General features: G+C 39.1%; 1 protein-coding gene across 2 annotated transcripts in view; it reads left to right on the top strand.

Annotated features, from left to right (window-relative positions):
- Positions 1 to 1,938: 1,938 nt before the first annotated feature.
- Positions 1,939 to 18,346, top strand: part of STYX (serine/threonine/tyrosine interacting protein) — a 68,193-nt gene continuing 51,785 nt past the window's right edge. Inside the window, exon 1 of one of the 2 annotated variants that reach the window (XM_043983028.1) lies at positions 1,939 to 2,400. In XM_043983028.1, the coding sequence (XP_043838963.1) occupies positions 2,344 to 2,400 (57 nt within the window). In that variant the 5' untranslated portion in view covers positions 1,939 to 2,343. The remainder of the gene's footprint in view (positions 2,401 to 18,346) is intronic. The other variant, XM_043983027.1, reaches the window with a different exon arrangement.

Consider the following 18,346-nt stretch of genomic DNA (forward strand, 5'->3'; position numbering starts at 1 on the left):
CAAGGCTTAGAGATTCCTAGATTAAGTACGTAAGATGGCAGTGCCTGGGGACTGCAGGCAATAGAAGCAGAGTAGATAAGGAGAGGATATGGGGATGCAGTGATAGGACAGGTGGTAAGGGCTAGTAATTCTCCATTTCATCAGAAGGAATAGCATTAATTCCCATATTATCCAGGCTCTTTGAGTCAATCAACCTGGGTGAAGAGGGAAGACCAGATGGAAAGGCATCCCTGGCAATGACAGTTCTTGCCAGTGGTGGACGCCATCCATGATGTTGGGAGCCTTTAATTAGTGTTGCTTCTTTTTACCACTTGGCTCCGTGGGATGGGTTCTGAATCTGACCCAAGGTCATCCTGCAAATGTATGAATATATCCTTAAAATTTCATTGTTTTTCCTGCTGCAGTTTGCTCATACAAAGTGTTGAATTTTTACATTAATTAGCTTTGATAGGAAAACTAGCTAAATCATTACTTTAATCAGTGGTCTAGTTTGAACGGGCTATTTTTGAAAGATTTTGACCCAATGATGTCATAAAACATTAATAGTAACTTGTAACCTTTTTTTTAAAACAGTTACATAAAATACATCGTGATACATCTTGAAAAAATGCAAGCTACTCAAAGTTGGGGTCGCCATTACTTAAATTTTCTTAGGATTATTTTCTAGTTAAAACTTTAGGAAAAGATCAAGTATCATATATTACTGGTATAATGTTGGGCAAGTTACTTTAATTCTTGGTCTTTTTTGGAAAGTAAGGATAGACCAAAAGATCTACCTTTCTACTCTAACTTTCTAAGATTCTTTGTGAACATAAACTTGAGTTGCAAAATATTTTTTCCTCTGTTCAGTTGCTTTGCCACTCTTATCTGTAATGGAGGGGGAAAAAGGATTTTTTTCTTCAGACACTTTAGACAATCAACATAAATACTTTTTAAAAAAAGGTAGAAAAGATAGGGGCATAATAGAAAAAAAAAAGTTATCAGACCCGAGCTTAGTCATGAAAGCTCAAAGCCTGACTGACCCATATTGGCTGCCTGAAGGGCCACTTGTCAATGAAACTCAAAACGAACTTGGAGCCCGTCTGCATTGGTGAAAGGATTTCCTCAGTTACAGCTCCCTATACTCCTTTCTTACATTATTATATTGCTCTATCCCTAAGGATGCTTTCCTGACATACTAGGTTTTTTAAAAAGCTACAGAAAATTTGATTTGTTATTACATGTCATGAGTAGAGTGGCATTTTTGCAAGATGCATAGTTTACACCATTTTTACTAAACATTTAATTTCTCTAGATATCTGGTAGAAATCTGGCATCTGCTTAGCAATTGATGGTTTTACAGAGGAGCCTGGGGCCACTGAAAGTTTAAATGACTTGCCCTAACTCATAAAGCCACTGTGTGTCAGAGATAGAACTTGACCCCCTGTCTTCAAGGTTCAGTTCACCTTTCTCTACATCATGCTCCCTACACCATGCTCCTTCTCAAGATGTACTAAAGTAAATAAAATGCATGTAATTCTTTTGTACTCTTATGGAAACACTGGAATGGAAATACTTCAGGATGATAATCTTCATGTGTGTAAACAAGGTGGAAGGCAGGTGATGCAATCAGCACAAAGTGTGGGAAAAAAATACCAAGATCAACCTTAAATTCTAGAATTATCGCCTCAATTTTCCCATTTATTAGGGGTCATCCTGTGGTATGGCATTTTAACAAATCGCCAGCTATTTGGGACCGCGTCCTTTAAGCAAGGCAATTAGGAAAAGACTTCGTATTTCAGAGCTAGAAAGTGGGAGCCAGCCCGGTCTAGCTTCATCTGAGACCTACTTCCTGAGTCCGGTGGTGTGGCATTCCCAACAGATGAAGCCTGGAGCAGAAGGAAGTGCCCGTGTTTACGTCAGCTCCGCTGGCTGTACCGGAGGGGCGTGGCCAAGACCTGCGCAGTGACACTTGGCGGCGGGAGGGTAGGGCAACATTTTACGTGGTCTTGCGTTGGTTGGGCGGGCGGAGGGAGATCTGGTGCTTGCCTTGGCCCGGGTGAACTGAACCGTGCTGCTTAGGAGTGCTGGAGGCTGAAGGGGCGGGGTAGGGGGGTGGTGAGGAACAGCATGGCGGCGGAGCACGAGCTACCCAACGCTCAGCTGCGCCGCTGTCGCCGCCGCCGGAGTCGCCGGGAACTAGTGGCCTTCGTGTGTCAGTAGCCAGCCTGTATCCCCGCCACCCCCCACCCCCGTCCCTCTTGTCTGCTGCAGCCGCCGCTAGCAGTCCCCCAGCCTTCCTGAGGGTTTCGGACTGGACGGTCCGCCGGCCCTTTAAACCATACCAACCAGCTGGCTGGGGCAATGGAGGACGTGAAATTGGAGTTTCCCACCCTACCACAGTCCAAAGAAGATGCCGAGGTAAGTCCGACCCCGGGGAGTATCAAGCAACTGCCTGGCCAGAGATAGGCCTTCACACCGTCACAGTCCGGCCTAGGGGTGGTCCCGAGGCCTCAGCCTGGCTCCTTCCAGACTCCTCCTCTGGCCCGGGGTCGCCTGGACTTCCCTGGTAAAGTGAGGTTTCGGAGGGAGAACTGCCTCTGAGCTGAAGCGGTGGCCCGAAGATCGTTTCTCTCTGCGGACCCGAGCGGGTGCGGAGGGAGGAAGTCAAGATACCCCAGGCTGTTTTGCCTCCTGCTGCCTCTTCTGTGGTGCTTCGAGCCAAGCGTGGCCGAAACAAGGTTCCCTTGCCGTGTAGTAGCTGGGCTAAGGATTTGGGTTTTTTACCATCGTCCCTTTTGAAAGCCATACTCGGTTTCAGAAATACCTTCTGGGACAGATAGTCCGAAGTTGTTGCCAAAGATAAAATACCTCAGGACTAGGAGGACAGGACTTTGCAAGTGCACTTGTAATTTTCCAAAGTTAGGTAGAATTCTGATTGGTGGAGGAGAGAGATGATTAAGAATTTCCATCTAAAAATTTTGACTCTTTGAGATTAATAGAGGGAGTAATAGTGACTTGAAAATATTTCAGAATGCTTCCGTAGCCAATGCTTTTGTTTGTGTTTACTATTTTTGTTGTGGTTTACCTAAATTGCACTTTACCTGATTTGTAGTTGACTTTTCTTAAAGTCTTCGTGAACATATGGAAATAATTTCTTGGTTTCAGAAGTATGAATGTCTGGTGCTAAAAAGAAATCTGATATTATTAGTGATCAAAACTTTCCAAGTCCATACTCAACCCAAAAATGTATTTGAGGAAACAAATGAAAGAACTATTTCAAGATGAGCCTGAAAAGTAAGCATGTTATTCAAAGATGCCATCCTTTACACTCTTAAACCAAGGGAGCCCAGTCCTGCAGTTATTTGAGTAGTTGTTCTTTTCTGGAGATCAGGACACCAGAAGGAAAAAAGTAACTCGAGAATGTCTGTTGGTAGAACCAAGGCTGGGCTCTGTTATGTCAGAAAATTTTTTTAAACTTAAGTTTAGATATACTTAGTGATTTTATTAAGTTTAGATATTCTGTCGTGACAAAATCTGTCTTTTGATGTTAAGAATCACTGCTACACGTTTTGGTTCACTAGGTTGTTTTACATAGGTCCTAAGAAGACTGAAAACAGTAGTGTTTTTTTTTTTTAATCCTGTTTTCTGGGCAGCTAGGTGTTGCAGTGGATAGAGCACTAGCCCTGAATTCAGGAGGACCTGAGTTCAAATCCAGCTTCAGACACTTGACACTAGCTGTGTGACCCTGGGCAAGTCACTTAACCCTCATTGCCCTGCAAAAAAAAAAAGTCTTGTTTTCTTGTATTCAGAAGTGACAAACAAGAGCTAAGTAAGATTTACAGTATAGTCAGTTGTGTTTGTTTTTAAGAACCTTTTACAAGATTAGCAAGAAAAGTAATGGATGTATTAAGTATGAAAATTTTGAGGGTTTTGCTACTTAACTGAAACCAATGCCATTTTTATGTTATATTTTAAAAAATCATTTAAGTGTTGTGAAATTTGTCTAACAGCTCTTATTTGGATATTTACACAGTGGCGGGGGAGGTCTCTATGGTTTTACATATTGGTTTATTTGCCTTCCTAATTTTCAATGTGAGACTTTAAGCAAATACTTTTTGTCCTAAAATTTGAGCTATGGGGGCAGGTAGGTGGCGCAGTGGATAGAGCACCGGCCCTGGAGTCAGGAGGACCTGAGTTCAAATCTGGCCTCAGACACTTAACACTTACTAGCTGTGTGACCCTGGGCAAGTCACTTAACCCCATTTGCCTCACTTAAAAAAAAAATTGAGCTATCAGAATGATCAGCTAGTATCAAGTGACATTATAGGGAAGAATTGTAAAGCAAAGTTGTTGTTTAGTCATTTTTTCAGTTGCCATCCCATTTGGGCTTTTCTTGGTAAAGATACTGGAGTGCTCTGCCATTTCTTTCTCCAGCTTATTTTACAAATGATGAAACTGAGGTAAGAAGGGTAAAGTGACTTGTCGGGTCACATAGCTAGTAAATGTCTATGGTCTGATTTGAACTCAGGTCTTCCAGGTTCTAGGCTTGTCACACTATCCACTGACACCTAAGCAGCTCCTTGAATGAAAAGGGGAGGGGAAAGGAGATTTTAAATTCCTGTCAAGTTGAGTAATAGTAAAGTACCATTAAAAAGTACCTTCAAGTGCCACATGTTGGATATCAGGATGTAAAAAAATTTCAGCAAGTTAGAATGGTGAGCAAAATATAGATTAAATTTGATAAATTATCTACTATATTCCGGCCACTGGGAATACAAAGACAAAAAATTAAATATTACAACTACTCAAGGAGCTTAGTTATTTACTCGGCTTCAGACACAAGTACAAGATTGAGAAGTGAAAAAGATCTGAGGGGGGGTTAGTTGTTTAGCTATATTGATGGTGCATTATATGTAAAGTTTACAACACATCTTATATGCTTTATCCCATTTGACCTTTCTAACAGGCTTGTGAGATAGTTATAACTCTGGTTTTAGAGATGTGGAAACTCCAGGTGCCGGATCCTGAAGTTAACCCTGGCTTTTCCCTTTTTTTTAATATATATCTTTCCCCTTTTACCCATTCAACCATTTTTTTGCTAGGTCTTGCTCATCCCATTTCCATACCTCTTAAATTTTTTTCCTCTTCACTTTTAATTCAGACCCTTGTCATCTCTTGCCAGAAATATTACCAAAAAAACCCATTGTCTTGCTGCCTACAGTCCATCCTCCACAGAGATGCCAAATTGATATTCCTAAAACATAAATCTGACTCTCCCCATCCCTAATCATCAATTAGAGACCTATTGTCTCTAGGATAAAATACAAACTCCTTAGTCTGGAATCTTAAGACACTCCACAATTGAACTGCCCAACTACCTTTCCAATCCTATTTCAAATCAAGTCAACAAGCATTTATTGAGGACTTACTATGTCAGTCATTTTGTCAGTAAATATTTATTAAGCACCTGCACTGCTGAGTACCGAGGATACCAAGACAGAAAAAAAACAGAGGAACTCACAATCTAATGGGAGAGGCAGCATTCAAATAACTACATACAAACAAAATAGATGTGAAATAAATAGGAAATAAAGAAGACGTTAGCATTAAGAGGGATTGGGGAAAGCTCCCTATAAAAAGTGGGATTTTTATCTAGAACTTGAGATAAGCCTGGGAAAGCCATGGCCAAAGATGAGGAGGGAAGAGAATATTCTGTGCATGGGGGGGATAGCAAATGAAAATGCCCATATGTGGGAGATGGAGTGCCTTGGCTGATTACATAGGTGGAGGGGGGGGGTGGTGTAGTATAAGGTTTAAGAATGGAAAGGTGAGGGAAGGGGGTTATGAAGGACTTTGAATGCCAAATAGATTTTGTATTTATCTGTCTGGTAGACGGATTCACCAACAAGCTTTTGCAACAATCCAGTTATGAGATGATACCCTCCAAAAACAAGGTGGTAGCATTTCAGAGGAGAGAAGGGAGCATGTGCCAGAAATGTTAAGAAGGTAGAATTGACATGCCTTGGCAACAGATTGTTTATGGGGGGAAGGGGATGAGAGAGAATGACCAGGATTGGAAGACTGGATGATTGGGAGGTTGGTGGTACTCTCTACTATAATAGGAAAATTAGGAAGGGGCATGGAGAAGAGGGAAGATAATGAGTTCAATTTTGGACATGTTGAATTTAAGACGTTTATGGGACAGCCAGTTTGAGATGGCAGTAGGCAGTTGGAGATTCAAGACTGGAGAGGTTAAATAACTGAAAGGTTAGGGTAAGATAAGTAGATTTTGGAATCATCGTATAGAGATGATATTTGAATCCCTGGGACCTGATGAGATCACTAAGTTAAACACAGCATTATGGAGGGAGAAGACCCAGGACAAAGCCCGGTGGGATACCAACTCTTGAGTAGATGTGACCCGGATGAAGATCCAGTAAAGTACTGAGAGGGAGTGGTTAGATAGGAGCAGAATCAGGAGAAAATCCTCTCACAAAAACTTAGAAGAGTTTATCAAGCAGGAAGAGGGTAATCTACAGACTGAAAAGAAGGGTGATGATTGAAAACAGGCCATCAAGTTTAGAATAAAGAGGTCATTAGTGATTTTGGAGGGGAAAGCCAGTTTTATTTAAGATAAAGTCAGAAATCAGTCTGTAGAAAAGTTAAGAAATGAGAGGATAGGGGGCAGCTAGGTGGCGCAGTGGATAAAGCACTGGCCTTGGATTCAGGAGGACCTGAGTTCAAATCCAGCCTCAGACACTTGACGCTGGCTGTGTGACCCTGGGCAAGTCACTTAACCCTCATTGCCCCACAAAAAAAAACACAAACAAACAAACAAAAAAAAAGAAAGATGAGGAGGAGAGGAAGTAGAGACACCTACTGGCCTTCCAAAGGAATTTAGCCACAAAAGGTAGGAGAATATGGGACAGGAGCTTTCAGAGATTAGATAGACCACGTGAGGGTTTTTTTGAGGGTAAGGTAGACATAGGCATGTTTCTAGGTAGTCTGGAAGTAGGCAGGGAGATATTAAATATAAGTGAGAAAGTGGGGATGATTGAGGAAGCAGTTTACTAAAGAGACAGTGCAATGGCATCACTTGTTCACGTAGAGAGGATTGTTTTTGCAAGAAGAGCTGAGTCTTCTCATGAGATAGTGGTAGAAAGCATTAGGGGAGAAGACCCTCTCAGAAAGAAGAGAGTGTAGCTAGTGTAAGGGTGATGGCCTGGGATGAGAACTGAGGGGTTAAGATTTTGGAGGTTGTAGTGTGGATGAAGAATAGAATTTGTCTTTTTGGAAGGGAGAAAGAGATAAAATGCCAATACATCATCAGATAAGGGAATTTCAGAGTTCTTGAACATTAAAGTAATGCTTTGTGAGTAATGGCATGATCAAGGCTATGACCATCTCTGTGGCTGAGGTAGGATGGAGTTCACAGGAAATCATTAAGAAGGAGTGTCAATATGTTGCCCTAGTGTGAGGGCAGGTTTTGGGGAGAAGAGAAAAATTGTGAGCTAGGCATTGAAGTCATGGAGAGAGAAATGGAAGTCCCCATGGAACTTGGCAGACAACAGCTAGCAGAATTTTATTGGACAGTAGATAAGGGACTGAATGGTTCCTCAAAGGAGAAAAGATTAGGGAGTTGATGGTGGTAGGGGGAAAACCTGGAAATGGCAGTGGGGAACAAGAAGTATTCCAACTCCCCTAACTCATCTACTGACTTGGAAAAGGTGGCCAGGGAGGCTATGGTTTTCAGGAGGGAGTCAGGCCTTAATGAGATGGAAGGAATGGAAAAGTAAAAGATTTAGGATCAAATAAGTTTGTTGCCTGTGGAGCACTGAATAGGTGGCTTTAGAGTGGGAATTGGGATGAGGGAGGTTTAAGGAGTAGGAATAAGTTCAGGCAGTGGATGGCAGGAATGGAGTGACAGCTGGGGATTCTGAATTGCTGTGTTGGGGAGAGTTTGTTAGTCATTGAGGGATGAGTTTGAGTAGGTTTTCATTGTAGGTCTTGCGTGGAATCTTTCAGACTCCCTTGGTCAGGTCAGTTGAGTAGACACTTGTTTGGAGCTGAAGTAATGATTAGGTTTTTTGTGTTTCTTTAAAAAAAAAATTTATTTTAGGGGGCAGCTAAGGTGGCACAGTGGATAAAGCACCTGCCCTGGATTCAGGAAGACCTGAGTTCAAATCAGGCTTCAGACACTTGATTACTTACTAGCTGTGTGACCCTGGACAAGTCACTTAACCTTCAATGCTCTGCAAAAACAGACCAAAAACCAAACAAACAAAACAAAATTTATTTTATTATTTTCCAGTTATATATTACATATAAGGATAGTTTTCAACATTTGTTTACACTGGATTTTTAGCTCCAAATTTTTCTTCTCTCCCCCGCCTCCCTTCCCTTCCTCCTCCCCAAGACAGAAAGCAGTCTGATATAGGTTGTAATATGTACAGTCACATCAAACATATTTCTGCATTAGTCATCTGTGAAAGAAGAATCAGAGCACAAAAAAAACCCCCAAAAACCCTCAAACAAGAAGAAATTAAAAAACAGTCCAAAAGTAGAAACAGTATGATTCAATTCTGCATTCACAATTCACAGTTCTTTTTTCTGGATGTTGAGAATATTTTCTATCATGAGTTCTTTGAAACTGTTTTGGATTGTTGCACTGCTGAGAAGAGCCAAGTCTATCACCATTGTTCCATCACACAATGTTTCTGTTACTGTGTACAGTGTTTTCCTGGTTCTGCTCCTCCTCAGTCAACATCAGGTTTCTCTGAATTCCTCCTGCTCATCGTTTCTTACAGCACAATAGTATTCCATGAAGTAATGATTGTTTAATCCCCTTTCCCAAAAGCTGGAGTAGTGTTTCTCCTTTTCCAGTAGAGGCAAGAGACTTGGTGTGATGTATTAGTTATTTTCACCCCTTCCCTCAAAGGCAGGATACTTGTTCAATATGGAATATGCCAGGAACTGTGCTAAATTCTGGAAATAGAAATACAAACTCAACCATAGAAAGACATCTCATAAAGGAAGTGGGCAAGGAGGGAAGGAGATGTAAGTACTAAAGAAAGCTGGGAGACGAATCAGAAGTACGACCTTTGGAGTGATGAAAACATGGGTGATCTTGACATCTTTCTTAAAATGAAGGTTCTAGAGGGAATCAGAGGGGGAGGTCAAAGGATAGAGGGTAATTCCAGTTTGTGAAGCTTCCAGGGTGAAGAGGTTTCTGGGCAATGGTAGACAATGTGGAAATGTAAATATAAAAATGTGTTGTGTGTGTATAATTTTTTTCCCCATAACTGTCACCTATGGAAAATGGAGAAATTCATGGACTAGATCAGAGAGCACTTAGGAAAACACAGCACCAGTTTATTGTCCCAAGAGAAAGCAGGACATGTATATGCAAAGACTCCTTCCAAAGAAGGTCAGAACCCCTTTTGTTTAGTAAAGTTTCTGTGCTCACTGATTACATGCTTTTAGTTATCCAAGTTTTAGGTTTCTGTTGGTAAATCAGTCAGGTCTAGATTGATTAACTTTCAGTTTACCTGTGCAGGACATTATCAGTTCATTAGAATGATACAAATCAGTTTGACCATTTAACTTAAATGCAAACATATAGCAGAGGATAGGCAATACAAATCAGTTTCATAGTTCAAACTTAAAAACAAACAATATGACGAGGAGGTGCCAAAAGCTGACTAGGAAAATAATTCCTTAAGAATCAGAATTGGACAGATGGAAGCTAATGACTCAATGAGACATCAGGAAGAAGTAAAGCAGAATCAAAAGAATGTAAAAGTAGATGAAACATAAAATCCCTATTCAGAAAAACAACAGACTTGGAAAATAGATCCAGGAGGGACAATTTAAGAGGTATTGGAAACCTGAAGGCCATGATAAAAAAAAAGAGCCTGCACAGCATATTTCACATTATCAAGAACTGCCTCAATGTCTTAGAACCAAAAGAAGAAATATTCACTGAAAGAATCCACTAATCACCTCCTGAAAGAGACCCCAAAAGGAAGACTCCAAGGAATATTGTAGCCAAATCCCAGAATTATCAGATAAAGGAGAATATACTTCCAGCAGCTAGAAAGAAACAATTAAATATCAAGGAGCAATAAAGAGGATTACACAGGACCTGGCAACTTCAACATTAAAGGATCAGAAGGCTTGGAATATTCCAGATGACAAAGGAGCTTGGATTACAACCAAGAATGTGCTACCTAGCAAAATTAAGCATAATTTTCAGGGAAAAAGATAGGCATAGGCGTTCAATGAAATAGGGAACTTTAAAACGTAACTAATGAAAAGTCCAGAACTGAACAGAAAATTCAGTCTTCAAATACAAGACTCAAGAGAAGCATACAAAGGTAAAGCAGGGAGGTGGGGGAGGGGGGAATAAAATGTATTATTCAATAAGGTTAAAATGTTTACATCCCTACAGGGGAAGAAGAGACTTGCAACTCTTGAGAACTGTATCTCTATTAAAACATACAGGAATATGCATAGACAGAAGGTATGGGATATAAGTTGATTTTGATGTGATGATATTTTTTTTAAAAGGGTGATAAAAATGATTATACTGGGAGAAGAGGAAAGGGGAGGCAGAGTGGGGTAAATCACATCACAAAGACCTATTACAATAGAGGGAAAAGAAGGGAGGAATGACCATTGTTTCAACCTTACTCTCATCAGATTTGGCTCAAAGAGGGAATAAACACACACTGACATAGAAATTTATCTTACCTGTAGGGAAGTAAAAGGGTTAAGAACAAGGGTGGGGTGCTGAGAGAAAGGAAGGCAAAACTAAGAGGCAAAAGGGGATGAGAAAAGGGAAGGTGGGACTGATAGAAAAGAGAGTACATGGAGGGGAGGAGGTGTTGGTCAGAAGGGACAGATGGAAAAAGATGAGAAAAGTTTAAACAAGGGCGGAAAAATAGGATGGAGGTTACTAATTATAACTGTGAATGTGAATGGGATGAACTCTCCTCTAGATGGAACCATAGCAGACTGGATTAAAATTAGAATCCTACTATATCTTGTTTCTAGGAAGCACATTTGAAGCAGAGAGAAACCCACAGAGTAAAGGCCAGAGCAGAATATAATATGCTTCAGCTGAAGTACAAAAAGCAAGGGTAGCAAGCCTTATCTCAGACAAAGTGAAAGCAAAGATAGATCTGATAAAAAGAGAAAGGGAAGGAAACTACATCTTGCCTAAAAGGCACCATAGACAATGAAATATCAGTCAATACTAAACCTATACGTTCCAAGTGGTATGGCATACAAATTCTTAGAGAAGTTAAGTGAGTTACTGAAGACATAGACAACAAACCTATATTAGTGGGAACCTCAACCTCCTCCTCTCAGAACTAGATAAATCTAACCACAAAATAAATGAGAAAAAAGTTAAGGAGGTGAGTAGAATTTTAGAAAAATTAAATATGATACGCTTCTTGGGGGCAGCTAGGTGGTACAGTGAATAGAGCACGGCCCTGGATTCAGGAGGACCTGAGTTCAAATCTGGCCTCAGGTACTTAAAGCTGTGTGACCCTGGGCAAGTCACTTAACCCCTCATTGCCCTGCAAAAAAAAGAAAGAAGAAAATTACCAGTATCAAAACTGAAAAGGGTGAATTCACCATTAACTAAGAGGAAATTAAAGCAAGAATTAGAACTATTTTGTCCAATCTATGCCAATAAATTTGACAATGTAAATTAAATGGATACATATTTACAAAAATATAAATTGCCTAGATTACAGAAGACGAAAAAGAATATTTAAATAAGCCCATTTTAATAAAGAAATTGAACAAGCCATCAATGAATTCCTTAAGAAAAAATCTCCAGGCCAGATGGGTTAACAAGCGTATATTCTACCAAACATTTAAAAAACTGTTAATTCCAATACTGCAACAACAAACTATTTGGAAAAATAGGTGAAGAAGGAATCCTACCACATTACTTTCATGAAACAGGTGTGCTGATTACCACGCAGAGCCAAAACAGAAAATTATAGCTCAATTTCCCTAATGAATATTAATGGAAAAATTCTAAATAGAATATTCGCAAAGAGGTTACAGCAATTTATCACCAGGATAATACACTATGATCAGGTAAGATTTATACCAGGAATGAGGTTCTGATTCAATATTAGGAAACGATTAGCATACTTGACCCGATCAATAACAAAACTAACCAAAATTATGATTACCCTCAATAGATTCAGAGAAAGCTTAAAACACTAGAGAGCATAGGAATAAAGGAGCTTTCCTTAAGACAATAAACAGTATCTATCTAAAAACATCAGCAATCATTGTATGTAATTGGGGACAAGTTAGAAGCATTCCCATAAGATCAGGGAGTGAAACAAGGATGTCCATTATTACCACTGTTATTTCAGTATTGTACTAGAGATGTTATCTTTAGCAATAAGAGAAGAAAAAGAAATTGAAGGAATTAAAAGAGGCAAGGAAGAAACAAAACTACAATCTTTTGCAGATGATATGATGACATGCTTAGAAAATCCTAAAGAATCAACCCAAAAACCTACTTGAAATAATTAACAACCTTTAATAAAGTTGCCAGGATATAAAATAAACCCACATAAATTATCAGCGTTTCTGTATATTTCCAACAGCAAGAGATAGAAAGAGAAATTCCATTTTAATAACTATAGGCAATATAAAATTTGGAATCTACCTGCCAAGATAAACTCAGTAGCTATATGAAGACAATAACAAAATACTTTTCAACACAAATAAAATCAGATCTAAGCAAATGAAGGATATCAGTTGCTAATGGGTAGGCCACACTAATACAATAAAAATGACAAGTAAGTCTGCCTAAATTTATTTATTCAGTGCCATACCAATCAAACTATGGAAAAATTATTTCATATAGCTAGAAAAATAATGATAATTCATGTAGTAAAACAAAAAAGTCAAAACTATCAAGGGAACAATGACAAAAAATGCAAAGCCATACCAGATCTATAAATATATATAAAGCAGCAACCATCAAAACTATTTGGGTACTGGCTAAGAAATGGAGTTGTGTATCAGTGGAATAAGCTAGACACAGAAAACAGTAGTAATGAACATAGCAATCTCCTGTTTGATAAACTCCAAAACTAGCCTCCAGGATAAGAGCTCACTATTTGACAATAAACTTTTGGGATAACTGGAAAATAGTGTGGCAAAAAACTAGGCATTGGCCAACATCTTACACCATATACCATGGTAAATTCAAAATGAGTTCATGATCTTAGACATAGAGGGTGATACCTACCATAAAGCAAATTTAAAAATGAAAGGAATAGTTTACTTGTCAGATCTATAAAGAAGGGAAGAATTTATGACCAAAGTTGAGATAAAGAACATTATGAAATGTAAAATGGATCAGTTTGATTACATTAAATTAAAAAGGTTTTGTACAAATGGAAGCAATGCAGCCGATATTAGAAGGAAAGCAACAAAGCTGGGAAACAATTTTTACAACCAGTGTTTCTGATCAAGTCCTCATTTCTAAAAATATAGAGAGAACTGAATCAAATTTAAAGGAATACAAATCATTCCCCAATTGAGAAATGGTCAAAGAATATGAACAGGCAGTTTTCAAATGAAGAAATTGGGGGGGGGGGGCAGTTAGGTTGGTGCAGTGGATTAAAGCACTGGCCCTGGATTCAGGAGGACCTGAGTTCAAATGTGGCCTCAGACACTTGACACTAGCTGTGTGACCCTGGGCAAGTCACTTAAGCCTCACTGCCCCACCAAAAAAAAAAAAAAGTAACTCAGATGAAGAAATGAAAGCTATCTTTAGCATATGAAAAATGTTCTCAGTCTTTACTGATTAGAGAAATACTTATTAAAACTTACTCTGAGGTAACACCTCACACCTAATTGGCTAATGTGACAAAAAAAGGAAAATGATTAAATGTTGGAGATGAGAGAAAATTAGAACAGTAATGCCATTGGTGGTGATAATCTGGAGAGCAATTTGGAACCATTCCCAAAAGGCTATCAAATGTGCATACATACCCATACCACTACTAGGTCCATATCCCAAAGAGATCATAAAAAAGGGGAAAGGACCCACATCTACAAAAATTATTTATAGATCCTCTTTTTGTGGTGGCAAAGAATTGGAAATTGAGGGGATTTGCCCATCACTTGGGGAATGGTGAATGGTATATGAATGTAATGGTATACTATCGTGCTATGAGAAATGGGAAGATTTCAGAAAAACCTGGAAAGACTTACATGAACTGATGCTGAGTAAGATGAGCAAACCAAGAGAATATTATACGTAGGTAACGACATTGTGTGATGATTAACTGTGAAAGATTTAGCTCTTCTCACTAACACAGTGAATCTAAGACAATGTCAAAAGACTCATGATGGAAAATGCTCTTCACATCCAGAAAAAAAAACCATGGATCTAATTGCAGATTGAAGTTTACTATAATCACTTTAAAAAAATCTTTCTTGTGGGTTTTTGTTGTTGTTTCTGCTTCTCTCACAACATGACTTAATATGGAAATATGTTTAACATGATTGTACATATGTAAACTATAGCAGATTTCTTGCTGTCTTGGGGTGGGGAGGGAGGGAGAAAAAATTTGGAATTCAAAATCTTACAAAAATAATGTCAAAAACTATCTTTACATGTAATTGGAAAAATAACCAATATCTTGGGGAGATTTAGAGCCCCCTCCCCTTTCTAAGGCCTGACTTTTTTTTAAGTCCAGTTTCAACTCTGAGGTGTATCACCTCACCTATCAGAGTGGCAATATAACAAAAAGGAAAATATGGGTGTTGGAGAAGATGTGGGAAAACTGGGACGCTAAGACACTGTTGGTAGAGCTGTGAAAAGATCTAACATTCTGGAGAGCAGTTTGGAACTATGCCCAAAAGGCTATCAAACTGTGCATAACCTTTGATCCAACAATACCACTGCTAGGTTCATATCCCAGAGAAGTCCCAAGAAAGAGAAAAAGACCTATTTGTATAAAAATATTTATAACAGCTCTTTAAAAAAAAATTTATTATTTTCCAGTTACATGTAAAGATAGCTTTCAGCATTTGCTTACATAAGATTTCCAATTTCAAATTTTTTTCTCCCTCCCTTCTCCCCCTCCCCCAGACAGCAGGCAATCCAATATAGGTTATATTCTACACACACACACACACACACACACACACACACACACACACATACTCACATGTATACATATATACATGTACACACATATATACATATCTATACATATATGTACATACACATACATAACAACATCAAACACATTTCTGCATCAGTCATGCAGAGCAATAAGGAAAAACCTTAAAATAGAAAAAACAACAGCACCAAAAACAAAAGAAATATGGTTCAATCAGCATGCATATTCCATAGTTGTTTTTTTTTTTTCTGGATTTGGAGAGCCTTTTCCATCATGAGTCCCCTGAAACTTTCTTGTATTGTATTGGTGAGAAGAATCCAGTCTGTCACAGTTGATCAACACATAATGTATAACAGCTCTTTTTGTAGTGGCAAAGAATTGGAAATCAAAGGAACACCCATCAGTTGGGGAATGGCTAAACAAACTGTGGTATGTGGTGATGGAATATTATTGTGCTTTAAGAAATGACAAACAGGATGATTTCAGAAAGGCCTGGAAAGACTTTTATGAACGGATGTACATGAAGTGACCATAACATTGTGCACAGAGACAGCAATATTTGATGAAGAACTGTGAATGACTTAACTATTCTCAGGAATACAATGATCCAAAACAGTCCCAAAGGACTAATGATGAAGCATACTATCCACCCACAAAGAAAGAACTGATATTGATTGAACACAAACTGAAGCATGCTATTTTTCTTGTTCTTTCTTTTTTCTCTTTTATTCAAGTTTTCTTTCATAAAATGACTCCTATGGTAATGTTTTACTCTACTGCATGTGTATAACTTTTATCTGATTGCTTGCTGCCTCCGGGAGGGAGGGAAGGAGAGATAAAATTTGGAACTCAAAACTTTAAATAAAAATATTTATTATTTTTTAAATTAAATTTTTTTTAAAAGGAGAGAAATGCCAGGCACCAAAAATGTTAATGAAATAAAGTCTGCATGGGGGGAAAAAAGTCCAGTTTCTCCTTTATAATAAGATTGCGTTAATTCTCTTCATCTTGGTCAGACACCATCCAGCCATGCAAAGAATTTAATCTATGGTGAGGCTCTTTATAATTTGGGTGGAGGCATATCCTTTTGTCTATATAGATGTAGGGGAGGAAGGGTCATGGGGAGGGGGGGTGTATTTGAAGAGGGAATACATTCTTTAAATTGATAGCCCAAGCTTGGGGGTGATCTGAATGGAGATAGTCTCTCTCTGCAGGGCTCAACTCTTAGACTGTGAGCCCTACCACTATCCTTTTATTTATTTTTTTTTTAGTTTGTGGTTTTTTTTTTAGTGAGGCAATTGGGGTTAAGTGACTTGCCCAGGGTCACACAGCTAGTAAGTGTTAAGTGTCTGAGGCCGGATTTGAACTTGGATACTCCTGACTCCAGGGCCGGTGCTCTATTCACTGCACCATCTAGCTGCCCCCACTATCTTTTTATTAATAATCTGCTGGCATTATTAATAAAATTGTTAATTACCCTGAAACTATGTCTCTCAACTTTTTAATCAGTGCAGTAGTAAGATTAACTTTATTAGCAGTAAATGTAAAGACTTGCAATTGGGTACCAAAAAAATCCATTTCATAAGCCAAACAATGGGATAATGTTTGTTCTGGAAAAGATCTAGAGGTTTAGTAGACAATAAGCATAATATGACTAAGTAGAAGTGTCTGGAAGCAAGAAAGGTAATTTGATCCTGCATTCATAGGGTCATAACTTCCAGAAATAGGGAGATGATGATCCCAGTCTACTTTGCCCTGTTAGAAGACTTTATCTGGAGGTTTGTGTTCAGTTCTGTGCTTTACAGTTTAAAAAAGGATATTGTTAAGCTAAAAAGAGTCTGGAGAATGGGCAGCCAGGGTGGTGAAGAGACTTGAGTCCACATAATATGAGATTTGGTTGAAGAAACCTGGCATGTTTAGCTTAAAGAAGAGAAGACTCAGGATACGAGAGCTGTCTTCAAGTATTTCAACTTCCTAACTATTAGAGCTGTCCCAAAGTAAAATTGCTTAGAGAGGTGATTGGTTCCCTTTTTGAGGACTCAAGACAAAGGTTAGATAATCACTTGTCTGGTATTAATGTAGTATCAAATTGATTGTGAGGCATCCCATAGAATTATAAGACTCTGACTCAGTTTTCCAAGTTTTTTATTAAAATACTGTGAGGCTAGGGGCAGCTAGATGGCACAGTGGTTAAAGTGCTGGCCCTGGAGTATCTGAGTTCAAATCTGGCCTCAGACACTAGCTGTGTGACCCTGGACAAGTCACTTAACCCCCATTGCCCGGCCAAAAAATAAAATAAAATAAAATTTAAAAATACTGTGAGGCCAGGGGCGGCTAGGTGGTGCAGTGGGTAGAGCACTGGCCCTGGATTCAGGAGGACCTGAGTTCAAATCCAACCTCAGATATTTGACACTAGCTGGAAAGTTACTTAACCCTCACTGCCCCGCCAAAAAAAAAAAAAATACTGTGAGGCCACAGGGAGAATCACCCAAAGGAGAAGGCCAAAAAAATTTACATGGATTTTCCAGATCACTAGTGCTCCACTTCTGTCACCCCAAGAGATGTGGAAGGGATAAACTATTAACAAAACAAAAGATTAGTGAATTAAGTTTGCAATTAAAATAATTGAAAATAAACAAGTAAAAAGACTAAAACTAGAGAAGCCGTGGGAAAATTGGAACACTAATGCATTGTTGGTGGAGCTGTGAACTGATCCAACCATTCTGGAGAGCAATTTGGAATTATGGCCAAAGGGCGATTAAGCTGTGCATACCCTTTGACCCAGCAATACCACTTTTGGGTCTTTTTCCCAAAGAGATCATGGAAAGGGGAAAAGGACCCACATGTACAAAAATATTTATAGCTGCTCTTTATGTGGTGGCAAGGAATTGGAAGTTGAGGGGATGCCCATCAATTGGGGAATGGCTGGACAAGTTGTGGTATATGAATGTGATGGCATACTATTGTGCTGTAAGAAATGATGAGCAGGAGGAGTTCAGAGAAACCTGGAGGGTCTTGTGTGGGCTGATGATGAGTGAGATGAGCAGAACCAGAAGAACATTGTACACAGTATCATCAACAGTGAGTGTTGATCTACTGTGATGGACTATATTCTTCTCACCAATGCAATGGTACAGAAGAGTTCCAGGGAACTCATGATGGAAGAGGATCTCCAAATCCAGGGG

Source organism: Dromiciops gliroides, chromosome 2, assembly GCF_019393635.1.
Source record: "Dromiciops gliroides isolate mDroGli1 chromosome 2, mDroGli1.pri, whole genome shotgun sequence".
NCBI classification, from domain to species: Eukaryota; Metazoa; Chordata; class Mammalia; order Microbiotheria; family Microbiotheriidae; genus Dromiciops; species Dromiciops gliroides.